Here is a 26878-nt window from a genome sequence, read left to right on the forward strand (position 1 = left end):
TAAGAGACTCGTCTGTAAAGTGTCTCTGTGTCTCCTTAAAAGAGAATAGACTCTTTGGTTCTGATTTAAACACAGATCATTTAAAATTAATTTATTCCTACACCCTTTATATACAACAAGAAAGACTGCAGCACATACAGGAAGAATGCAAAGAGCCACACAATCACAGGCCCCCATCTGCTTTTTACTGAGAAGCTGTACAGAATAAATACAGTAGAACCACAAGTTTGTGCATCTCTGCTTGCGAGTGTACCTGGTTGGTGGGGTGTCCTTATTGCTGATGTATGTATACACTAAAATTCTAAGCGCATATGTACAAGCAAAAGCTAAAGCTTCCACTGCTCTGTTGCCTGTCAGTCCAGCTTCCTGGCACCCAGTTTCATAGGTCCCTTTGCCACCTTCCTGTCCGCCCGTTTAGCTTCCATCTCCTTCTTCCGCTCCTCTCGCTTCTTGCGTGCTAATTCTGCCCTGCTGAGACCTACAGAGACACAATAATTCCCAGCTAGTACAAACGGCTGGATGGAACAATCATGTGCAACTTTGCTTCTTCAGCAACTCACCCTGGTCAGAGTCCACAGATTCCCAGTTTTCCTCTGTACCCCAGTCGCCAATGGCATCCATGCTTCTCTGAAGTTAGACACAGAATTTGAATTCAGGGGACTTCTTCACAGTTATGCACTACACTGGGGGAGGCACTCAGTACACATTTATCTTTCTACACAGGAAGAGAAGGGAAGTAGCTAATCCCTAAACTGAGTGGGTACCCCACCCTGCCTTCCCCTGGAGCTTCAGTTAAACAGAGAGTGGGGTGATAACACGAGCCCTTCCCAGGCCTTTTGGGGATTTGTAGACCCCCCACCCCCCCCGCAACAAAAAACAAAACATACAATGTCACCCAGGGAGTCAGTGGCAGAGCTGGGAATTGACATACACACACACACACCCCTCCACACACACACCCCATCCTTGATCATGAGACATGGAGAAACTTACCTGGGTCTCTGTTGTTGACTTCTGAGTAGGGATTATGGAGAAGAAAGGATCTGGTTTCTCTACACTGGATGAGCTGTCCCAGTCATATTCGCTGGCCAGTTTGGTTCCTTCTGGTTGGGCCAAGGGAGCTTGCTGTGAGGGGGTCAGTTTCTGCACTGTCCCAGAACCAAAATCCTCCTCCCAGCTGTCCTCTGCCACGGAGCTTTGTCCCTGAGTGCCCCACTTCTTGTGACTCCAAGTAGATCCAACCTCCCAACCAGAGCTGGTCCAGTCTGATTCCTGTTTCTTGGAGGAGCTGCTGGTCTGTTAATGATAAGGGGGACAGGGGCAGATTGATCAGAGCAACCGGAAGAGGACAAATGAGCTACGAGACAGGAACTGAAGGGGCTTCTGGACTAGTCATATCCTACCTGCAAGATTTAGAAAAGGTGACTTTGAGCGCCCAGGCTCAACAGATAAAGGCCAGGAATGGGAAAAGACCCGCCCATCACCCTAGCCACACTGTCTTTCGTACTAGTAGGCACTTGAACAATGATTATTCCCATCTGAGGGCCGTACGGTGACTAAGGCAAGAAAGGCTGACAGTCTTAATTTAAAGACCACGATCAAATCGCCTTTTAACCTTCTCTGGAATAAACTAAACAGGCTGAGCTTCTCAAGTCTCTCCCTATAAGGGGGATTTTCCAGACACAAAATCCTTCTTATAGCTCTCTGCTGAGCTCTTCCAATTTGACAACATCCTTTTTGAAGTGTAGACACCATAACCAGACACAGTATCCAGTAATGTTGTCACCACTACCATAAACAGAGGTGATGACCCTTCCTTTACTCCTACTCGATATTCCCCTGCTTATACGTCCAAGATTGTTTGCGCCCTTTCAGCTCTAGCATTGCCCTGGGAGCGCTTGGTTATTTATCATGATGTTCAAGTTCTTTTTGGTGTCACTGTAGTCCAGGATACAGTTCCCTTGCCCCATTACAGTGATCTACATTTTTTGTTCCTAGATGTAATGATCCTTAGTTCTTATACAGCACTTTTCATCAGTAGACTTCAAAGCATTTAACAAAGGATTCATTATCCCCATTTGCCAGATGGGGAAACTGAGGCACAGATATTTGCCCAAGATCACTGAGCAAGCTGTGGCAGATAGAATCACAGAATATCAGGGTTGGAAGGGACCTCAGAAGATCATCTAGTTCAACCCCCAACTAAATCATCCCAGCCAGGGCTTTGTCAAGCTTGATCTTGAAAACCTCAAAGGAAGAAGATTCCACCACCTCCCTAGCTTAACGCATTCCAGTGCTTCACCACCCTCCTAGTGAAAAAGTATTTCCTAATATCCAACCTAAACCTCCCCCACTGCAACTTGAGACCATTACTCCTTGTTCTGTCATCTGCTACCACTGAGAACAGTCAAAATCCAACCTCTTTGGAACCCCCTTTCAGGTAGTTGAAAGCAGCTATCAAATCCCCCCTCATTTTTCTCTTCCGCAGACTAAACAACCCCAGTTCCCTCAGCCTCTCCTCATAAGTCATGTATTCCAGTCCCCTAATCATTTTTGTTGCCCTCCGCTGGACTCTTTTCAATTTTTCCACATCCTTCTTGTAGTGTGGGGCCCAAAACTGGACACAGTACTCCAGATGAGACCTCACCAATGTCAAATAGAGGGGAACGATCATGTCCCTCGATCTGCTGGCAATGCCCCTACTTATACAGCCCAAAATGCCGTTAGCCTTCTTGGCAACAAGGGCACACTGTTGACTCATATCCAGCTTCTCGTCCACTGTAACCCCTAGGTTCTTTTCTGCAGAACTGCTGCCTACCCATGTGGTTCCTAGTCTGTAGCGGTGCATTGGATTCTTCCGTCCTAAGTGCAGAACGCTGCACTTGTCCTTGTTGAACTTCATCAGATTTCTTTTGGCCCAATCCTCGAATTTGTCTAGGGCCCTCTGTATCCTATCCCTACCCTCCAGCGTATCTACCACCCCTCCCAGTTTAGTGTCATTTGCAAACTTGCTGAAGGTGCAGTCCACGCCATCCTCCAGATCATTAATGAAGATACTGAACAAAACCGGCCCCAGGACCGACCCTTGGGGCACTCCGCTTGATACCGGCTGCCAACTAGACATGGAGCCACTGATCATTACCCATTGAGCCAGACGATCTAGCCAGCTTTCTAGCCACCTTATAGTCCATTCATCCAGCCCATATTCTTTAACTTGCTGGCAAGAATACCGTGGGATCCAGGAATAGAACCGAGGACTCCTAAGTCCCTGTCTAGTGCCCTATCCACTAGGCCACACTATTGCCCCTACAACTTTCCCAGTTGGTATTAGCTTGAGGGTTACTTGCTCCCTCCCAGAGATCATGGAGACCAAATGCACCAGAAAGGGATACCTGCACTTAAGACAGCATATGGTGTGGCATCAGAGTGATAGCATGTGCGGAAAGCCACCTACCATCCTGGTCCCAGGCTTCTTCAACGCCAAGGCTGGTTCTGACCACTCCGGTGTGTTCCAGTCATCTGGGCTCGCCTGCCCTTTGGATTGCTCAGCCTCTTGCTACAAGCAAAAGCACAGAAAATGAGGCACAGCACATGAGGAAGCAGAATCTCAAACCAGGCAGCAACAGATCCTACAGCTAATATGGCAGAAGTCACTGGATGGCGCTGTGGTGCATACTCATCTGCATATGAGCAGTGGCCAGTCTTGGAAAACATGCAACGCTGTTGTTAGCTTGGTGATGCATGTATGTATTCTTTTCAGGGAAGCTATTGCAAGCAGCGCAGGGGTATTTGCTGCCTGCCCTTAATCTTTTTAACTACAGCAGGTTCTTGGGGCAGAATTGCTTCTGGGAAACTGGGCATGGGGCACTGGCATCTAGGCTGAGAAATGTGAAATGGGATTGCCCCGCATGCTGTTTGTGACCACCCCTGTTCCAGGACTGCGCATGCAGTGTAAATAAATAAGTTACACTAAAAAATTGCCCCCACTCTACTAATTTCCCCACCAGACTAGAAGCTCCCAAATCTGCTCAGCTCAGCAGAGGGGGTTACAAGTCCTTACTCCAATCACTGAGGCAGCCCACCTGTCATCCTCAAACAAACTCTATTGCAGACGGAAGTGCGCTGCTCACCTCCAGACTCCCCCAGTCCTCATCGTCCCATCTATCTGTGGAGTTCTCTTCTTCCTCGGTCACATCCCCCTCCAGATCCCACCGGCTGGATGGAATGGGAGCTGCTGGCAACATCGCCGGGGAAGGGATGTTGCTGGCTCCTTAAAGACAAAAGCCCACAGTATTAGAAGGTGTCCTTTTTCTGACAGTGGCCAGCACTGAGCGCTTCAGAGGAACTGTGCCCAAGTTTTCTCATAACTCCTATTACAGCTAGGGCTTGTCAACACAGGGACTGCTATGGCTATACTGGCCAATTTCCCCAGGGGATCCTTTCCAAATCCCTTGTTCATTTAGTATTTTTATGTTAAAAGATGCTAATTGCTGCCATCACCTGAGTCTTGTATCCAAAAACAATCACAGCCCTAGTTACAGCCAATGGGTGCACCAAGCAGACGCAACGGAAGAAGCAATTAAGCCACTTTATGTAGTAGAGACAGCTACAAAGACTGGAGGGATCAACCAATGCATACAGCAGGTCAGAGCCAAGACCGCAGGGACTAGGAGATCAGTTGCAACCTGTGCGTGTTGGGAGGCAAGAAGCCCAGGGAAGCACCGAGTAGATGAGAGAGGAAGCGAGGGACAGAGCTGCTTGGGCACAGAGTGATAGACTCAAGGAGCTCCATCTATTTAGCATAACACAGAAGGTTTGGAGGTAACCTGATCCCTGTCTAAGTCCCCACATGGGGAACAGAAATTTGTCAGTGTAACACACAAAGACCTAACAAGATCCAATGGCTGGAAGTGGAAACTAGAAAAATTCAGACAAGATATAAAGCACACATTTTTAACAAGGTGCAGAGAGAATTGAGTTAAATCAGCAAGCAGAAAACTTGGATTTAAATCATCAATTGTTAAACTTGTTTTACATTTGTACTTTTAAATTATTTGCCTAACCAAAAGTTATTTTCACTGATTGTAATCATTAAAACATGCTGATTTGCAACTAAATATTGCCTTTACATTAAATGTGATGCTATTTTTTGCTAACCAGGTGGATGCACTACACATTTATTTAAGCAATTATATAGCTTAACATACATTTATTCAGATTCTTAATTCTTACTTTTTATTATTTTAGAAATGGCGAATAACAAATTTCTTATTTATCAGGCAATTAACTGTGATCTATGAAATTCAATTAAAAATGAGCAAAACCAGCTTTTTAATTTTTGTACTAGCTAAATAAAACTACGTTAAATGTGCTGGAAAATGAAAGTTTATTAAAAACCTATTTTGTATTTAAAACTAATTGATTTATTATTCATAGATTGGAAAAGGAAAAACAAGCTTTCCTGCTTTTTCAACTCCCAATCAGTTTCTTAACTTCAAATGAACTAGTCGTTGAACTGAACTTCTTGAATAAAGTGAAAAGAAGATATTCTCTCTGCATCTCCAGAAGAGCTACTGCTGTCAAAAGCTGGCTCAGTACTTCAACAAACTCTGGCTCCAGGTGCTTAGGTGGTGATTTCCACCAGTTAAGTGGTTTGATTTTCTTTAAAACTTTGGCACCACGTATATACTGCTTAATATTCTTTTTTTTCATTTAATTTAAATGCTTGACTCTAGTATTTTTAGGCCTTAACACAGTTTATCAAGATTTCAAATTTAATTTTAAGTAGGTTTACTTTTTAATTAATTTAAATTAAAAAAATCTGATTTCTTCGATTATTTTAATTTAAATCATTCATTTTTATCTACCATGACAGTGAGGGTAATAGAACAAGTTACCAAGGATTGTAGTGGATTTTCCATCAGTCAATTTTTAAATCAAGATGGGATGTTTTTCTAAAAGACCTGCTCTATTTCAAATAGGAGTTAACACAAGGAAATCCTATGGCCTGTATTCCAGCAGAAGTCAGACCAGATGACCGCAAGGTCCCTTTCTGGCCTCAAACATCTGTGAAAAGCTCGCTAGCAGGGCAGATTTGAGGATTTCTGAGCAGGAAAACGGCCTGCTGTTGTTGGGTTCTCCTGTGGTCAGGGAAATGGACTTTGTGTGCATTTGTTATAAATAAACAAGATTACACCAAGATTAAAGTTGGGCAAAACAAAAATTCAGCAAACGGTAAATTAGCTAAAACTGCATTTTGAGGGGCACTAAAATTATATGCCATATTCAACCTTAGCTTGCAAATAGTTTCAGTTAAAAAAAATGGATTTCTTCCCCCCCGCAAAAATGTCAAAACTAAGAGTTTTGACACTTTCGACTTTTTGTTTAGAAAAGTTTCATTTACAAATGTAGCTAGATTAATTAAAAAATAAACAAACAAAAAAATGTTTTGTGTTTGTCATTTTGCTTCAGGTGTTTTTTTGAGCTGAAACAAAGTTGTTTTCATTTCAGCAACCATCACCCTCACCCCCGTCAAAAAAAAATCACATATTCGCTCAGCTCTAAGTAAAAATATACCTGACTTGCGTCACTGATTTCCCCTTTTCTGGAAACTACCTTGCAAAGTCTCAAATACTGACCAACTGCTTGAGCCAGAGGGGCAACCATCCTTATTATTACACTCTGGCTAATCTTCTGTAGGTTAACTGCGTGTCACGCAAACACGTATTTCCTTCTATCGCTTGAGATGGTGCTGCTGGCTTCAGTGCCATTTGCTGCATGGCTACTCAATTCTTTGATGCCACCACCCCAGGGTGAATAAAGCCCAATGCAAGCTTTGCGATTACAACTGTGCAAAGACTGACCGATACTGGATGGCTCCAGTGCGGCTCCAGTGGGAGTTTCCACAGCTGTTTGTTCTACCGTGGTCCCGGCGTTTGTTCGGATTAGCTTCGACGTAAGCGATGAGACCCCTGTCACGGCCCAGCCTGCCCAGCTGGCAGCTGCTCCCATCCCAGGGCTCGTTGATGCTGCGTGAACATCCTTCTCTGCAAAGGGAGCAGAAAGAAAAGGGGAAAAACGTCCATTAGTTCTGTTTGGTGTTTAAATGCCTGAAAACTTCAGCACAGTATTAGGATCTCTCACCCAGTTCAGAGAGCTGAGATGGGTCTTCAGAGACGGTTTCTAGCTTAGTCACGAAGCTTCGAATGGCCTTGAAAGTCTAGGAGATTGAAGTTATTTTATTATTATATGCTGTAGAGATACCCTCTCCAGACAGTGGGAGCCCTTGTTGCACCAGTGACTGTACAGACACCCAACTGAGATTGGGTGCCACCATCACACTGGATGCTAGAATGGACTCGTCCAAGCTTTAAGGCCCCCGTTGTGCTGGGCATCAGAGCTGGAGGTTTGGAATTGGCAGCTCTGCAAATTTCACTGCAGATCCAACTCACCTGATCCCTGACTGTCTTTTCAGGGTCAACTGTCAGCGCACAGAGAACCGGCAGGATTTTGAATGCGCAGTCATTCATAGAGTAGAAGTTGTGAGTGGCAGCGAATCCCAAGACGCCCGCTGCCCGGGAGGGAGCAAATGGGTCTTTTGTGGCACGGCTGAAGGCAGAGATCAAAACTCTTTGTCTAGTCTGGAAATAAGAGAATGGGCAACTTATTATGTGTATTATGGTAGCACCCGGGAGCCCCAGTCACAGATCCATTGTGCTAGCCATATGCACAAACACATAAAAAAACAGTCCCTGCCCTGAAGAGCTTTCAATGTAAATAGACTAGACAGACACAGAGTGGTAGAAAGGAAGATTATCCCTGTTTTACAGCCAAAGAACAATGAAGTGTTTTGCCCGAGGTTACACTGACTTTGTAGCAGAGCCAGGAATGAAAGCCAGGCCTTCCAGGCTCTGGCCTGGTACTTTAACCACAAAACCCTCCTGTCCCCTCCTCCTGAATGCTAGAGCGTTGCTGGGATCTATAATCCACAATTCCTCACTTAAAGATGACCACAATCTTCCTCTGCATCATATGAAGCCTTGGTGGGAAATAGGCATTTTAAAGGGAAATCATCCTGGGAAAGAAACCAGGGTCTGTGTCCCTATTTTCCCCATCCTGCCAGGCATCGGGTCCCTCTGGAGTGCAGGAAACGGTCTCACTACTCACGCTGGCATTGAGGTAAGGACCAATCTTTCCAAGGCACACGGTGGTGTTGCAACGAATGGGCCCCTGGTCATCCTTGGCCTGCAGACGGGCAAAGTGCTTCATCAGCTCCATATTGAGATTGTTCTCGTTCAGCTTGGGGGCCAGCAGCAGCATCGACTGTGAAGGGAGGAAAGAGGCTGGTCATGGGGTAGTTCAGGTCTAATAATATCTAGCTCTTACATAGCACTTGTCATCAGTAGCTCTCAAAATGCCTTACAAAGGAGGTTGGTACCATTATCCCCATTGTATACATGGGGAAACTGAGGCACGGGGCTGTTAAAGTGATTTGCCCAAGGTCACCCAGCAGGCAAGTGGGAGAGACAGGAATTTAACCCAGGTCTCCTGAGTCCCAGTCTAATACCAATCCATTAAGCCATGGTGCCTCCCTAGCTCGTAGGATGTGTTGATAGTGTGGCTAATAACAGGGAGTAACTCCTGAAGCATCCCTTGTTGTACAGCTATTGTAGGGCTTTTATCCTCTGTAGGACACTAGGATTATGCAACATTTATATTGCAATAGAACTTAGAGGATTTGGGCCCCATTGTGTCAGGCACTGTACAAACAAAATAATTATAGTTGGACGAAACCTTTTTGACAAAACAGAAAAACAGTCTGGTGGAAACTGAAACAATGTGAGGGAACATGGTTTTTGATAAAATTCTCAATGGGAGAAAGTCAAAGCGATTTGTTTAGACTGTTTCAACCGTATCTTTTAATTTTATTTAGTTTCTACTTCTATATTATAATAATTTTAATATTAGATTATATATATTGTATTGACTTACATTTCATATTTTATAGTGCTTAGACAAACCAAACTATTTCAGCATTATTGATATAAAATGAGAGGCTAAATGATTCACATTTTCATTTTATTTCGCTAACTTTTATATTATATTAATTTTTAATTCATAGTATAATTTATATATTGTTTGGACATAAACTAAATGCTTTTACCTTATTAAAATGAAACAATTTGATATTACCAAGACAAAACGTTTCAATGGCTCCAAATCAAAATTTTTCAGAGCTTAACAAGTCTGTGGAAAATTTAGGAATGAGAACAAAAATCATTTTTGAAATGTCATAATTTGCCACAAAACGGAAATTCCATTTCCCAGCCAACTCTAATCACAAAGCACTCCCTGCCCCCAGAGAGCTTAACAACGAGTCTGGACCCCCTTGTTTCAGGCACTGTACAAACAGAGAACAATGGTAGTATCTGTCCCAAAAATCAGGCAACAGAGTGACATCCCTTGGGGTTTGGATCTGACATTATGTCCTGCAGTGACAGACATTTCTACTGCCCTTTGTCTGTCAATGAACCCCTTAGGATAGTGGCAAGGGTTGGGTTAAACCTCATTAAAACCTTGATTAAAGGTAGTTGTAAGAAGCTATTCAAGCTTCTTTATGGACTCAGAGCTGAAACATTAGGGGGCCTGCAAACAAAACCTGTGTTTTGGCACATGTGAGGCCACTCAGGCATTTGAATTCAGGGGGCAGAGGGACTACCCTGGGTATTGTTTTAGTAGAGGGGTGAGAAGAGAAAACAGCCAGGAAACACCACACAGAGAAGCACTGAGAGAGGGCCCTGAGAAGACGCCAAGCGAGAGTTTTTGAGCAGAGTGCTGGCTGAAGCAGCTGGGAGCAAAGAAACTTCAAACAAAGAGATGTCCTTTTGTTTGATTCCTGCTGTGTTCAGAGAAACAGCACTTTGTACATTCTTTGTAAATAAACAGGATTGCATCAAAGAAAACCTGATGCGATCATATATTTCTCCACCTAACCAAACAACCTGCAGGACCCCAAATTTTGGCTAACCACTTGGGTCAAAAAGGGGTAACATCCAGCTCTTAACATTCATATATCTCAGAGCAGTTTACAAAGGAGGATCACTATCACTATCTACATTTTTCGGATGGGGGAAACAGACAGGTGGGTGACTTGCCCAAGGTAAGTGGCAAAGCTGGGAACAGAATACAGGCCCAAGGGGGGAGGGAGGGGGAAAAGAGGACTCAGATAGAGACATTGGAAAGGGGTCTAGTTTTCAGAGGGTGGGTGCTCAGTACTTTCTGCAAATCAGGTCTCTTTCTAAAAGGCATCTCAAATCAGGCAACCAAAATCACTAGTCACTTTTGACAAATCCTGGCCCAGATCTCCTGAATCCTTGGTCCAAAGCACTATCCACAGACCATATTGTCTATCTATCCAGCCAGTGTACACAGCAGAAAGTGCACCCTCTGAAACTGACATGACTCAGGACAGACTTGTCTGAGGTTCTTTATGGGAAAGACTGTCCAGATCATGCAAACCAGTATCACATAAAACCTCCTCCCCATGCAGAGGTAAGAATTAGCAACAGGGTCAGACAAGATCAATAGTCCAGAGTAGCATCATCCTCCCCCTTAACTCCACCCCATCAGCATCCTTCAAGAAGGAGGAACAGAGCAACCCTGAAATTGATTCCCAGATTATAAAGTCAGAAGGGATCACTGTGATCACCTAGTGTGACCTGTATAACACAGGTCACAGACTTCTGTATGTTAATTCCTATTTGAACCAGAGCAGATCAGTTAGAAAAACATCCCAGCTTGATTTAAAAATTATCAGTGATGGAGAATCCACCACATCCCTTGGCAAGTTGTTCCAATGGTTATTCATCCTCACTGTTAAAAATGTGCACCTTATTTCCAGTCTGGCTTTTTCTAGCTTCAACTTCCAGCCACTAGATCTTGTTAGGTTTCAGAGTAGCAGCCGTGTTAGTTTGAATCCGCAAAAAGAAAAGGAGTACTTGTGGCACCTTAGAGACTAACAAATTTATTTGAGCATAAGCTTATGTTCAAATAAATTTGTTAGTCTCTAAGGTGCCACAAGTACTCCTTTTCCTTTTGTAGATCTTGTTAGACCTTTCTCTGCTAGACCGAAGAGCCCATTAAAAAGATTTTGTTGCCCATGTATGTACTTACAGACTGTGACCAAGCCGCCCATTAACCTTCTCTTTGATAAACTAAATGGATTGAGCTCCTGGAGTCTCTCACTATCAGGCAGGTTTTCCAACCCTTTAAGCATTCTCCTGGCTCTTCTCTGAACCCTCTCTACTTTATCCACATCCTTCTTGGAAGTGTGGACATCAGAACTGGACACAATATTCCAGCAGTGGTTGCACCAGTGCCAGATACTGAGGTAACAGAACCTTCCTACTCGAGATCCCACATTTATACATCCAAGATCACATTAACCCTCTGTTGTTCTACCTTCACGGTCTGCTCACGAATGGCCGGGTTGGTGTCCAGGAAGCCATGCACAACATGGGGAAAGATCTGGGTGTTGACGGTGGGTTCGTTGAGGTATTGGATGAAGTTTTCCATCTGCAACACACACACACACGCATGTGCCGCCAGTCAGGACTTAATGTTTGGTGTAGTGCTGAGCAAGATCAATGCACAGTCAAAATTAGCAGGGCTCCACACCATCTGGGGAGAGCCAAGAGGAGAACTCATATGTCCTGATTCCCAATCTCCTGTTCTAAGCCCTTGACATCACACCTTTCCACAGCCAGGAAAAGATCCAGAAATCCTGGCTCCGAGCCACCCCTGCAACACGCTTCTTCCCACAGCTCGGCACAGAACCCAGGCGCTCTAATTCTCAGTCCCCTTGTCCTAACAACTAAGTGAAGTGATACTCTCTCCCAAAGCAGAATCCAAAAATCCAGTCTGCTAATTCTTTGATCTAGCCACAAAACCACTCCCCTCTCAGGGCTGAGAGTAGAACCAAGGAATCCCAACTCCCATTCTCCTTGGTTCTAACCACTAGACAGGCACCATTCCCCTCCCAGAGCCAGGAAGAGAACCCAAAAGTTCAGACTCCCCGTCCCCTCCCTGTTCTAACAAGAACAGAAAAATACTGCTCCTGCTAACCTGTCTGAGCCCTGGATCCACCCAAGTGCACAGATGCGAAGTGAGGCTGATCACTGACCTGCTGCAGCAGCCGTATCCTCATGGCTCGGTCGGTGGAGGAGAACATTTTGACAATGACAGGAATGATCTTCTGCTGATACTCTTCAGTGTTCAGGAACTTCCCCACCTGCAACAACACTGGAAGTTAAAGAGGAGGCTTTGATCCTGAAGGAGATGAGGGGCATGCAAAGCTTTAGTGCGGAGACGGAAAGTGGTGAGGTGGGCCCATGAGCCTTCCAGAGATAAGATACTCCTAGCTGGGCCACACCAAGAAATTCATCTGTAGATGTTCCTGGAGTACTGATGTCAGCTCTTGGCATCATCTCCTCCATGGTCCATGTATCTTGGGAATGGAGTCCCCGTCTTTCCACACACACACCCTGCAAGGTCATGTGTCAGTTGATGAGGAATGTGTAGTAATGGCACACCTCTCTGGCCTCAGTTTCCCTTTTCCTGGCATGAGCTGTGGTAAAGTAGGGGAGGCGGGGGGGAGTGACAGATCACACAGAGCCCTGGCATGGAGGGAGAATCAAGGACTCTGATATAGGTGAAGTGAATGTAGCACATCCAGCCTGCCATGAGAGGTGGGCGTTGGAGGGAGTTGAATGAGAGGGTGGTTCACAGGGCACTTGTTGGGGAAATGGAGCGATGCAAGGACCCCTGGTGTATGCAATGTGTGCAGCCTACAGAAGCTACGAACCGCGCGACCCCTTAATAGGGCAGTTTAGTCCTAAAATGCCTCTCTCCCCCAACCACACCAACTTCACTGAGTCACAGGTTCAAACTGGTCCCTCTAGGGCTCTAGCCAACAGAGCAACAGTCGGTTCCCACTTTGAACTGGCCCTATAGGGTTACTTTGTGTTTGCCTGTCTCCTCCCTGTCCCTTCCACAGGTCCTGCTCAGTCGCAGATCTCCAGCACCAACTGCTCTCCCCTCCCCACAAGCAAAGTCCGCTTGCCAGCAGTCCTTGCTCACTCTGGGAACTACAATCCTCAGAATGCCCAGAGACAGGAAACAGGCCGGTAGCCCCATCCCGTCACAAGATGTAAACAGGGGAATGCCACCATCAGAACAGCAGCTCACCTTGAAGAGTGGGGTTAGGATGACGGCACCAGCACTACCAAACTCAAAGGCCGTCAGCAGTTGTGGGAGGATCTTGTGCCGGCAGAAATCTTCGGGGAAGGTGTCTAGGTTGTTGCTCAGCTCCTGGAAGAACTTCTGCCGTGCTGCTGGTTCCTTAATCTGCCGGGGCAGGGGGAAAGGGAAATGGGGTCACTGGGTCAGACTAGCCTGCTTCTTGTGGCTCCATTCTGCCCTTTGGGGCTGCCAACAAGACAACCAATGCAATCGTGGTTTGGATGGCGCAGTCTCCTCTCTCACTAGGAAATGGTTGGAAATACAGCAAGTTCTTGTTCTACCATACAGGGGCATGAATTTCCAGATCTGCTAACATGGGCTGGAGTTGAACCAGTGACTTAAAGCTGAAGTGGTCTTTATCCTATTTAACCCTGAACCAGCCAGTCCCTCCCACAACTTGGGGCCACATCAGAGCTAATGCTTTGTGGAATGAAAAGACACCTTACCCCTTTCCCTGCCCCCTACGCCAACCAGTCCCCCTACCCTGCAGCAGGATTGATGCCGGTACTCCCTAGAGAGGAAAGGTCTCAAATCCCATTCCCCACCTCCCTGATCCAGCCAGTCTTCCCCTCAGAGCTGGTGCCCTCTGGAGAGGAAGGGCCTCATATTCCATTCCCCACCCCAGCCAGTTCCCTCTCAACCTCCCCCTAAAATTAATTGTGCTCCAGAAGCCACTTTTCCCCACCAAGCGAGCATATAACGGAGCCGAGACAAAGGTCAGTACTGCCCAAGGCAAGTTCAATGGGTCCATAAACCAATGCAGGGGGTCCTCAAGTCCCAGCAATTGATTGGACACTCTCTTGGGCACCTCTGGCCTACACAGAGGAGCTCTAATACTATACTTTCCACCCCTCCAGAATGGGGGCAACAAGGCTACCACCATCGCTCTCACCTGGATCTCTTCCAGGAAAAGGTTGGTCTCTACAAAGCTGTTCTTCATGAAGCCATTGGGGCCCCGGCAGTTCTGGAGGAACTTGGCAGGGTTGGGACGGATTTTGGGGTTGGCCCCCACCAGTTCGCAGTAGTGGGGGACCAGCGACTTGGGGATCTGGAGAGAGGATACACAGATTCTACAATCAGGAAGAGGTGTCCCTTGTGTGTTAAGCATTCGCTATGGATACTAATTAGTTTGAGATCTTTTCAGCTTGGATAGCAAAACAGTTGACAACAGCCAATGGATCTCATTATCCCTGTTTTAGGAATGAGGAAACTGGGGCACAGGGAGACAGGCTGAGCTGCCCAAGGTGACACAGCAACTCCATGGCAGAACTGGGAAGAGAACCCAGGAATCCTGACTCATGTTCCCACCCCTCCCAAAGCTGGGGATAGAATCCAGGAATCCTGGCCGCTTCCCCTCCCCCACACTAATCACTAGACTTTCCACCCCTTTCCCTCCCAGAACTGGGAGTAGAACCCAGGAGCCCTGACTCCCAGCCCCTCCTGCTCTAACCCCTAGACCTCACTCCCCCTAGAGTTCCCAGTCCTGTGCCCTATCTATTGCACCCTACTGCTATTCTACAGCACAACCACAAAACTCTTTACCAACCCATTTGAAATTGCACAGCTCCGTAAGGGACTGCTTAAGGAATAGTAGCTGCACAGAGGCTGCCTAAAGCAGAGAGTGATCTGCAATCCTTGTCATGCTCCTATAAGTTTGGCCAATAAACAAAACAGAAGGGCCACTATTTAGCCACAGGATGGACAGACACAGGGCAATATGCTACCAGTTCCCCAAAAATGTACCTCTATAGAAAACCGCATTGACTCACCCTCACATTAACAGGGTGAAGCTGATGGTTAGCTCTGGGGCATGTGGCCTAGCAAACTGGGACAAAGGAGACTTCGGTTCTATTCCTGGCTCTACCATTGGCCTGCTGGGTAACATCTTGCCCCCTTTGTGCCTCGGTTTCCCCATCTGTAAAATGGGAATAATGAGTCTAACCTCCTCTGTAAAGCTTCTATGATCTACTGATGAAAACTGCTACATAAGAGCTAGAGTCTATTATTACTGAAGTCAATGGGGCCTGAAAAACACATTCTCCCCTCACAGCGTATTGCGAAACCCACCAGCAATCAACTTTCCCTGCCCTTCCAGGTGTAACCCAGATCCATGTGGTGCTCTGTCCCCCTCTAGCCATGGCTGGGCCACAGACAGAGGTTGATGAGTCTGCTACAGCCTGGCTCTTTTAGCACACGTCACAGAGGCTCCTGATTCTGGGTTTGATTCCTGTCGCCAACAACCCACCCAGAGGTGTAATATTACAAGTAGAGGGATTGTAGCCAGGCAGATCTGCTGATTAATTACTTTGCCAGGCCCTATCAACAGAGTGGGTGGGAAGGGGATTGACCACATTACCTTGCCAAGGGATCGCAAGGAGGACGGACGGGGCAGGGTGCCATTGAAAACCTCCCAGATGAGGCAGCCAAGACGCCACATGTCCGCAGACCTGGCACAGCAGAAGAACCAATGTAACTTTCCCAGTGATTTCCCCATGGGGAAGGAAAGTGCAACCCAGCTGTATTTTGCATAGCATGATCCACACAAACTACACCCCCAAGACACTTTAGGGTTAGGCAGAAGGGTTATGCAGGAAAACAAACAATAGAGGAGCTTGAAATGAGACAGAGGCTCTTGCATGCGCGTGCACACACACTGACTGGATACACAGAACGGGGAGTAGAGGGGGATACAGCAATTCTGTTCGGAGACAGGTGTCTTGCACACACAGAGAAGAGGCAGGTGCCAGGTGCACTGAGAGGAGAGCAGAGAGAGATGCAGGGAGGAGGATTCCTGAGGGCAAGGGGCTGCAGAGGAGAAGGTTCTTGCACATGCACACAGCGGGACACTGTGGAGAAAGAAAGACCAGGTCATGGAGGGTGACTGGAGAAAGACGGCAGAGTGAGTTAACAATGAGGAGGGTAATATGGAACTGGTCCCTGAAATAACAATAAAACCCCAGCAATGCATGTACAGAACAATAAGCAGAGCTCAAAGCCTCTCCCTTCCAGAACCTGGGCTTTGTTAGTTATTGGGCTCAGTGCAGGAATCACAGAGAGAAATTCTCTGGCCTGTGTTAAACAAGAGATCAGACATAATGGTCCCTTCTGGTCTTAACATCTACAAATCTATTTGTATTATGGTCATGTCTAGAGAGGCCCCGACAGAGATTGGGAGGCCTCTGTTGTGCCGGCTGAGCTGCAGATCTCACTCAGCTGAGATCAGGGGGCCCATCGTGCTCGGCACTGCACAGTCACACAGTGAGAGTGAGTCTCTGCCCACAAAGAGCTTACAGTCTAACTAGATAAAAGGGTGGGAGGAGATTAACGGGCCCTGCCCCATCTCCCACTCACCATTTCTCCCCAGGGATTTTGCTGTTATCTGTTTTCTCTGGTGGGTCGTATCTCTCCAGCTCAGAGATCCCTTTCCGAGGCGGGGTGTTGTCACCCTGGGTCGAGTACATGTAATCCAGGCCACCCAGCTTCCACTCACCAGCGCGGTCCACAAAAACAGCAGCCATGCACACATTATTGTGGATGAGGTTGCAGTCGTTCACCAGGAAGCTGAGCGCTTTCTGGAAAGGCAAGGGAAGGACAAGTGAGAGGAGCAGTCAGCTGGGAGCCCCGTGAGGGGAATCTTAGAGACAGAATGGTCTAGTTGAGGGGTGGGATACTGCCATTAAATAATTAGCCTGAGACCACTATTGTCTAACCCCACTCCCATAATTTCCAGCAACTGTGAAAATTTAAAATCAATAAAAATTGAAAAACAGGTTAAAAATAAAGATCAATATTATCTGTCAAAATTAAAAACAATAAAAATCTAATTCTGCCACGTTTAATTAAAACTGAGTGGCAACCAAGACTAGGGGCTGTGGGCAAAGGAGTTGGTGGTTTAGGATTTTCTATACAGACACAACCCATCTGCTTGAGATCACTGTATCTTACCACAATCTGATGGAGGCCCCACGATATCTCCTGTTCATTTAACCCTCCAGAGTCTGCTTTCGACTTCAGGTAAGTACTCAGAGATGTCACAGGCTCTGTCACCACGTGTAAACATTTTTCTGTCTATCCCCCCCCCCGCAAAAAAAACACCATGTTTCTTTTTGTTACAGAAGCACCCAGAGGCTCCAAGTGAGATCGGAGCCCCTTTGTGCTGGGCACGTTATTATTAGTATTACGGTAGCATTGTAGCCCCAACCAAGATCAAAAGGTCCTGTTGGACCTGGCGTTGCACAGACCACCCCCACAAATGAGACTGGGGTCCTGTCGGGTAGGACGCCACAGAGACCCCCGCAACTGAGATCAGAGAGGCACTGAACAGCCCACCCCCACCTGAGACTGGAGACCCCTGTTGTATCAGGCACTGCACAATCCCCATCCAACTGAGACTGGGGCTCTGTTGTACCAGGCACTGCACAACCCCCTTCTAACTAAGATTGGGGCCCCTCTTGTGCCAGGCACTGCACAACCCCCTCCAACTGAGACTGGGGCCCCCATTGTGCCAGGCACTGCACAACCCACCCCACCAACTGAGACTGGGACCCCTGTTGTGCCAGGCACTGCACAATGCTCTCCTTTCCCCCATTAATTGAGATCAAGGACCCCTTAGTGCCAGTCACTGTGCAGAATCTCCCAACCAAAATAGGGGACTGCCTCCATCCCAGACACTGCACAGACACCACCTCCCAACAAGATCAGGGACCCCCATTGTGCCAGGCTCCACACAGATCCCCCCACAAATGAGATCAAGGGATGCTTAGTGCCAGCCACTGCACAGACACCACTGCCCCATCCCCATTAGGGGGTCCAGCATGCAGCCTCTGGCATAGCAAAAGGCCCAGATCTCTGTCAGGATCCATGCGGTGCCCTAAAGAGGATCTCCAATCTTGTTCAGGGTTGCTGGGGCCTACCATAATACAAGTAAACAGATAATAAATAAATGCATCCACTATAGGAAGACAAAAGTGTAATACACTGGGCTGTCCCACTGCAAGCTGGACATGTCGGGTGACACTGCTTTATCCAGATTCAGGATTTGCTGCAGTTTCATAAAGGCAGTGGATAAATAACATAATTCCATACAGTATCAATCCAGCATCCTAAGCATTGGTGTTTTTCAGGCTAGGAAACACACTCTGGGGAAGAAATCACTCTTTACCCTGCGCCCTTTACTCTGTGCCATTCTGGGGCAGAGATCACCCTTTACTCTGTGTCAGATGTGATACAAATCCAGCCCTGAACTGTTCAGGGCCTCAGACATCACCGCAATAAAAAATCATAATCCTCAAAGACTGCAGACATAGTCACAATATGAAATCACAAATATAATGGATGGTAGGTACTGCCACAAATAAAAATCATAAACAATACCTCCAATCCATCGATGTAGGACAGAATATTGGGGTGCCGGAGGGTTTTTAAGTGTTTGAAAGCTGCCTTGGCGACCTGTGTCTGTTCATCCGAATTAGGTTTAATTTCATAGACGAAAACAGATACCAGATCCCCTGTGGTCTGAAGAAAAACAAAAAAGTGTTATGTGCTATTTATTTAAGGGTGTCTATGATCCTATAGTATCTGAGCAGAGCTATTTTCCCCAATGTACAGATGGTGAAACAGAGGCACAGAAAAAGGATGTGAAGCTTGCCAGAAGTTGGGAATGGGTGACAGGGGATGGATGGATCACTTGATGATTGCCCTATTCTGTTTATTCCCTCTGAAGCACCTAGCATTGGCCACTGTCAGATGATAGGATACTGGGCTAGCTGGACCTTTGGTCTGAGCCAGTATGGCTGTTCTTATGTTCTTACTTGCCCAAGGTCACATGGGGAGTCTGTGGAATTGAACCGAGGTCTCCTGTGTCCCATGCTGGCATCCAAATTACTGGCTCATCTTTCCTCCCTTGTGGGGGTGGCCGGGGATGCGGAGTCAAGGACAGTCTGTTTGGGGGAGGCAATGTAGTTTAGTGGACAGAGCATTGCACTCACAAGACTTGGGTTCTATTCCAGGCTCAGCTACTGGCTTGCTAGATGACATTTGGCAAGTTCCATCCCTGCTCTGTGCCTCAGTTTCCCCACATGTAAAATGGGGATAATGATACCAACTTGCTTTGAAAAAGGGTTTTGTGATCTACTGATGAAAAGCTCCATATCAGAGCTAGGTATTAAATAATTATTACTATTATTATTATATGGACCCTATAATGAGGGTAACCGTGTCTGCCTCTGGGTGGAACACAGCAGCCACTTTGGAAGCAGGCCAAACCCTCCCATTTTCATGCTGCTGTTTGTCCCCTGACCCTAGGGGACAACAAGTAGTACTAGATCCTTGGATGTCCCCCAGCTGCTTTGGAAAGTGGGATGGGGGTGGGGGGGAGACCCTTGAGACTAAGGAAGAACTAGAGAAGCCCTCAATTGGGGTTCCCTGGGCCCTTTATTTTTGGGGATGCTCAGGAATGGGGAGAGCTTGGAGGGACCCTGAAAATCCTTGTTATCAGGGGAGGAAGAGCCTAGGGGGCCGTCTGAAACATCCTTCCATCTTAGTGGCAGCCCCGGAACCCCCTCTATCCTTGATAACGGTATCTGAGTGGGGGCTTGGACACACCCTCCCATAAACCAGGGGAGAAGCAAAACTCTGGGGATCATTAAACACCTCTTCTGCTCTAGGGGGTCCTGTAAACCCTGCCTTCGTCCAAAAGCTCTTTGAAACTCCCCTTTTACACCCAGAGGAGGGCTTGACCCCCCCCCAGCCATACCCCACCTCTAGCTCAGGCTAGGGAAGAGAAGCCTGGATACCCTCTACACCCCGGCCTAGGGATGAGGGCCTGGAAACCCACTCCTGAACCCCGGACTTCGGGGGCGGGGGGGGGGGCTGGAAACCTCCCCCCGTATCCTGGGTTGGGGACCTTGGAACCCCCCGTACCACGGGCTGGAGAGGGGGAGGCCTGGAAACCTACCTCCCCCCCCGTACCCCTGGCTGGGGAGCCTGGAAATCACCACCTCCGTACCCCGAGCTGGGGAGGGGGAGGCCTGGAAACCTCCCCCTGTGCCCCGAGCTGGCGGTCCCGGTGGCGGCCGCTCCAGGCTAGGGAGGCCCCGCCACGTCAGGCGAGCAAAGGCCGGGCCGGGCCCAACGAGGGGATTCACCTTCCTCCTGCCCCGGTGCAGCTGCCAGGGCCCCGCGGGCTCTCCCCGCTCCGCGCCCGCCTCCGCGCCGAACTCATAAGGGAAATCCCGGACCGGGTCCCGGGAGAAGAACCACATCGTCCGGCCGGGCCGCTCCGGGACCGGGATCCGGCTCCTCCGGGCTGCGCGGAGCGGACAGGCCGCCAGAGGGCAGCAGAGAGCGCGGCGCTGGGGGCGGGGGAGGAGGCTGGGAGGGGCTGGGGGCAAAGCAGGGGAGCAATGATGGGCGGGGGGAGGCCTGGCGCAGAGCTAAGCCCGGCGGCTGCCCCGGCCGACCCCCAGCAGCCGCAGATTCTGGTAGGGTGCGGAAGGGCCTCCTCGGCCGCTGGCGGACCCGACCGCTCCTGCCAGCTGCCGCCTTTGCTTTGCCAGTGGAGCCGTCCAGGCACAAAGAATCATAGAATATCAGGGTTGGAAGGGACCTCAGGAGGTCATCTAGCCAACCCCCTGCTCAAAGCAGGACCAATCTCCCACTTTTGTTCCAGATCCCTAAATGGCCCCCTCAAGGATTGAACTCACAATCCTGGGTTTAGCAGGCCAATGCTCAAACCACTGAGCTGTCCCTCCCCCCCAAAAGAGGTGACCTGATTGTCCACAACATCCCACAGCAAGGCGAGTGACAGCCTGGGAATGGGACCCAGGAGTCCTGCCTCCCAGTCTCTACTCCAGCTACTAACCCAGACTCTGCTCCCTGAGTCACTGGAAAGCTCATGCTCAAATAAATTGGTTAGTCTCTAAGGTGCCACAAGTACTCCTTTTCTTTTTGCGAATACAGACTAATACGGCTGTTACTCTGAAACCTGAATAAAACTCTGTCTCCCAGTATCTGTTCTAACCATGAAGTCACCCCCCTCCAACATTTTTTGTGGGGGACTGTTTTTTATTTTTCTAGTATAACTGAGAAATTAGATGAGTTCTATTCCTAGCTGTGCTGGGTGACCTTGGACAAGACATTTCACCTCTCTGTGCATCAGTTTTCCCCTCTGTAAAATGGGTATAATGATACCAACCTCCCTTGTCAAGCACTTTCAGATCTAGAGATGCTATCTAAGAGCTAGGTATTATTGTGAAGCTTGACTAGACTAGAAATACAGTGCAAATTTTTAACAGGGAAGATGATTAACTATTAGAATAGTTGGCCTTGAGCTGTAGTGGATTTTCCATCACTTGGAGTTTTTTAATCAAGGCTAGATGTTTTTCTAAACAATCTGTTCAAGGGCAAACAGAGATTATTAGCTTGATGCAGAAATTACTTACTGTGTGAGGTTCTTCTGGCCTGTGTTATACAGGAGGTCAGACTAGATGATTATAAAGATCCCTTCTGGTCTTAAAATCTATGAATCTATGCCTAACACAATAGGGCAGGGGTGGGGAACCTTTTTTCTATCCCGGGCCATTGACTCACAGAAAAAAATCAATTGCGGGCCACACATAAGTAAAAAGCAAGGGTCTGATCCAAAGCCCCACACCCCACCCCAGGCTAGCTCCCCAGCCCCAGAGGAGTGCCGGGAGGCACACGGCCCCAGCCTCCACAGTCCCAGCGTGCCAGAAAGGTGGGCAGCGTGTGGCCCCAGCCCCAGAGCACTGGGGAGATTCGCAGCACACGACCACAGCTTCCCCAGTCCCGGAACGCTAGGAGGGCGGGTGGGCGGCACTGCCGCAGCCTGCCCAGCCCCGGCTGGAGCACAGGGGGACTGGAGGAGCTGCATGGTGCATGGCGGTAAATAAGAGTGGGGGGAGACCTGGGCAGGGCAAAGAGTGGGCAGGTCCACGCCTGGCTGTTTGAGGAGGCACAGCCTCCTTCAATGTATGGTACCCGCCGCCCATGCGCAGGCCAGATGAAAGTAAGCAACAGGCTGGATCCGGCCCACGGGCTGTAGGTTCCCCACCCCTGCAATAGGGCTTTGGCTGCTGGCATTTTGACCCCTGACTTTGAGGTATTTAGGTGTTGCTACACTCAGGGTTGCAATGCCTAACTGATTTAGTATCCTAAATCTAATTTTCAAAAGGGATTTAGGCACTTAGGTCCCAAAAGCCTATGGATTTAGGCTCCAAAGGACCTAAATCTCTTTTGAAAATTAGATTTAGGCCATGTCTCCTAAATGAGTTAGGCGCTGAAACACTGAGTGCAGCAATGCCTAAATACTTTTTAAAAGCTGGACCTAGGCACTGTCATAATACAAATAATAAATATTATCCTGTGTTATTCCGTTTCCCCAAGATATCAAAGTTTCAAAAGTTAAATCCCTTTACCTTTCACTTGTATATTTTTGTTTAATCAATTCCTTTCAGCTTCTTTTAAGATCTATCATGCTGACCAACAGTCTATTGTTTCCTTGTGCTCCCCCATCTGTCTGTCTGCATCCACGTTGTCTCTCGACAAATGTAATCTTTCCCCCACTCATATCTATTCAAAAAGCTGCTGCAAAGATCATTTTCTAGCCTCTCCCTTTGACCATGTCACCCCTCCTTCCCTCTCTCCATTGGCTCCCCTTTCTTTATTGCATCAAACATAAGCTATTTGTCCTCACTTTCCAAGTCCTGAATGTCTTATGCCAGTAGACCCCAAACTGTGGGGCAGGTCTCCGCTAGGGGGGAATGAAAAAATGTCCGGGCAGGGTACGATGGGGCCTGGAGCCAGCCTCCTCAGGGGGCGGGGAGGGAGCGCCACCCAGCCCCGCTCTGCCCCTAGCTTCTCTCCAGCCCTGGCCTCAGCCACCAGCCCCAGCCCCAGCCATGGCTTTTGTCCCAGCCCCAGCGGGCCACAAACCAGGTAAGGGGGTGGCGTGACAAAAAAGTTTGGGAACTACTGCCCTATCCCACCTGACCTATCATCTCTCATTCACTATCGAGAGGTTGATTCCTGCCTCCATGGTGCCTGTGCTTCCATTACCCACTTGTTAAATTTGTAAACACCTTCGTGTATTCTCCCGTAAACATCCACAAAACTACTTCATCTTCCTCCTTCAAATCTCTCTTTTGTTGTGATGCCTACAAAAAACGTTACAATGGTTAGGTTATTGGTGGTATCGAGCTTAGGCGCCGACTCTGTGGGTGCTCCGGGGCTGGAGCACCCACCAGCAGCCCTCCTTATCAGCTCCCACTCACCCTCCCCCAGCACCTCCCTGCCTTCCATCCACCACAATCAGTTGTTTCATGGCATGTGGGAGGAGGCTCTGGAGGAGTGAGGACACAGCACGCTCAGAAGATGGGGACAAAACTGGTCGGGAAGAGACAGAGCAGGGCGGGAAGAGGTGGGGTGGGGGCAGAGCAGGGGTGGGAAGAGGTGGGGTGGGGGGGCCTTGGGGGAAGGGGTGATTGGGGGCAGGGCCTGGGGCAGAGCCAGGGGTCAAACACCTCCCAGCATTTTGGAAAGTCGGTGCCTGTGGTACTGAGATTGTCTGATATTGTCTCATTGTACACCCTTGTACATCTGTTGGCCCTTGTTTTATTCTTAGATTGTGAGCTCTTTGGGGCAGCGACTGTCTTGTTTGTACTGTGCCTAGCAAAATGGGGTCCTGGTCCATGACTGAGGCTCCTAAGTGCTACTGCAGTATACACAATAAATACAACTAATTGAATCATAGAATAGCAGGGTTGGAAGGGACCTTAGGAGGTCATCTAGTCCAACCCCCTGCTCAAAGCAGGACCAATCCCCAATTTTTGCCCCAGATCCCTAAATGGCCCCCTCAAGGATTGAACTCACAACCCTGGGTTTAGCAGGCAATGCTCAAACCACTAAGCTATTTTGTGTCCAGGCTTTCTAACTACCAACTTTATTTAATTGAAACCCAGGCTATTTCTCCGACAGCCCACCCGACTGCTCCTCCTTTTTCAGAAGTCCCAGGAACCTCACTGTACACTGTGGTCTAAAAAGTGTTGAGCTAGGGGACCTACATGCACAGTGAGAGGAAGCAGCATTCTGAATCATGCATTGCAATTCTGACTTTGATCGCTAGAAGGAGCTAAAGATATGCAGATGATTTCTATTCCTTCCTAAATCTGAGCTGTCCAAGCAAGAGGAAGCATCTCACACACAGAGCAATGATTCCAGAAAATTCTGGTTTCAACCGGAGATACCAAGGTAATGAAAATAGAAAATGATTGTATGACTTTTTATTCTAGAATGTCACTTTTAAAGAATCTCTACATAAAAGAATAAATGGACACAAATCAGACATCAGGAATGGTAACATACAAAAACCAGTAAGAGAACATTTCAATCTCCCTGGACATTCAAGAACAGATTTAAAAGTAGCCATCCTTCAACAAAAAATCTTCAAAAACAGACTTCAAAGAGAAACTCCGATGAAATGAGCTGTAGCTCACAAAAGCTTATGCTCAAATAAATTGGTTAGTCCCTAAGCTGCTGCAAGTACTCCTTTGCTACTCTGAAACCTGTAGAGCTACAATTCATTTGCAAACTTAACACCGTTAATTTGGGCTTGAATAGGGACTGGGAGTGGCTGGCTCACTACAAAAGCAATTTTCCCTCTCTTGGTATTGACACCTCCTCATCAATTACTGGGAGTTGACCACATCCACCCTGACTGATTTGCCCTTGTCAGTGTTGGTTCTCCACTTGTAAAGTAACTCCCTTCTCTTCATGTGCCAGTATATTTATGCCTGTATCTGTAATTTTCATTCCATACATCTGAAGAAGTGGGGGTTTTTACCCACCAAAGCTTATGCCCAAATAAATCTGTTAGTCTTCAAGTTGCCACCGGACTCCTCGGTGTTTTTGTGGATACAGACAAACACGGCTACCCCTCTGACAGCCAGAAGCCATGTTTTAAAGTATCATCTGGCTCTGCAGCTTCGTGGACCGTATCAAAGGTCTGAACAGTGACATTCTCTCGCTGATTTAACTCTGAGAGGCAAGGAAGCCAGGGGAATTGCACACTTGCATCTAAGGGGCCAGATAACCTTGTGGTTGAAACAGGGAGTTCAGAGCCAGAGTACTCAGGAGATGGCCACATAATTCTTTTGTGATCCTGGAGGGCTAATTCTGCATGGTTTACTTGAGTAATCTTTACTCACACAGAAAATCCCACTAAAGGGAATGGGATTATTTCACACACGAGTAAAGGGTGCAAGATCTTCTCTGTGCCTCAATTTCCTCTTCTCTCAAAGCTTGTTGACACACACAAATGCCTCTAACTATGCCAGTATAGTTAGAGCTGTACAACCATGTTAGTGTGGATGCAGTTATACTGGTATAAAGGTGCTTTATTATGATATAGCTGTTCATATATCGGAAGGGGATTAAGCTATATTGGTATAAGGCCAGGTCTATACTACAAACTTCTACTGGCATAGCTATGCCAGTCAGGGGCCTGATCTCTGACTGACACAGCTGTGCAGGAAGAAGCCTCTAGCGTTTTGCTGGTATAAGTTGTGTCCATACTAGGAATGCTTTGCTGGTATAGTATACCAGTATAGCTATACAGTCAGAGAGCTCCTGTTGTAGATTTGGCCTAAGGCACCTTTATATCAGTGTAACTGAATCCAAACTAGGTATTATACTGGTATAATTATTTGGATAAAAAACCTCTCTCCCCAACAGTATAAAATCTGTGCATAAACCAGGCCTCACATAAGGACACAAGTAGACACACAAACACATATACACACATACATATAATATAAATATACACATGCACCTAAGCACACAGGTATGTAACGTGTCCACAAATGTGCATGCACACACACAAAGGCATGCAAACACATATATTCACACACACAGGCTATGCAAACATATAAAAGTAGACACAGGTACACAAACACAAGTATATACACAAGCACAGGTGTACAAAAAACACACATACATGCATACACAGCAGGCATCTTTGCACTTTCTCCTGTGCACAGGGAGAGTTTCCCATAAAATTCTGCAAAGGCAACACATTATCCTCCTCCAAATTTCTTCTCACCTCTGACATGCTCTCTATAAATCACATGAGAATGCTTAGGTAGTTGGTGTGCTGCAGCCATTGCTTATTAGCCTCTAATCATAATAGTTTCCCTGTGACATTGCATTCTTTCCTTTGTTGTATCAATTTACTTTCTCTCCTCTTAATGTCTGGGACAGAGACTGTCTTTTCATTATGTATGTGTACACAACACCTAGCTCAGTGGGACTGAAATCTCAAAGTAATATCAGAGGTAAACTGTTAGGACGCCAAGTTCATGAGTGTGAAGTACCTTGAGATCAGGCAGGGTAGAATTACAAAGTAGGATAGAAGAAAAGGAGTATTTGTGGCACTTTAGAGACTAACAAATTTATTTGAGCATAAGCTTTCGTGAGCTACAGCTCACTTCATCGGATGCCAAAAATTGCGAACTACTCTGAAACCTAAAGTACGATAGTAAATTGCAAAATGCATTACTGCATT

At 47.3% G+C, this 26878-nt stretch overlaps 1 protein-coding gene across 1 annotated transcript; it reads right to left on the minus strand.

Moving 5' to 3' along the window:
- Nucleotides 1-64: 64 nt before the first annotated feature.
- Nucleotides 65-20626, minus strand: SCYL1 (SCY1 like pseudokinase 1). Its single transcript, XM_084635371.1, has 18 exons — nt 20445-20626; nt 18673-18813; nt 17245-17367; nt 16651-16871; nt 15656-15746; nt 14192-14347; nt 13246-13404; nt 12182-12289; nt 11461-11574; nt 8167-8322; nt 7452-7640; nt 7144-7219; nt 6864-7046; nt 4131-4270; nt 3455-3556; nt 994-1296; nt 561-627; nt 65-478 (listed from the first exon to the last, which is right to left on the minus strand). Exons 1-18 carry the CDS (start codon nt 20559-20561, stop codon nt 354-356), a joined length of 2571 nt encoding a protein of 856 aa, XP_084491497.1. The 5' UTR covers nt 20562-20626; the 3' UTR covers nt 65-353.
- Nucleotides 20627-26878: the final 6252 nt, after the last annotated feature.

This window comes from Lepidochelys olivacea (genome assembly GCF_965140295.1).
Source record: "Lepidochelys olivacea isolate rLepOli2 genome assembly, chromosome: 7".
Taxonomy (NCBI): Eukaryota; Metazoa; Chordata; order Testudines; family Cheloniidae; genus Lepidochelys; species Lepidochelys olivacea.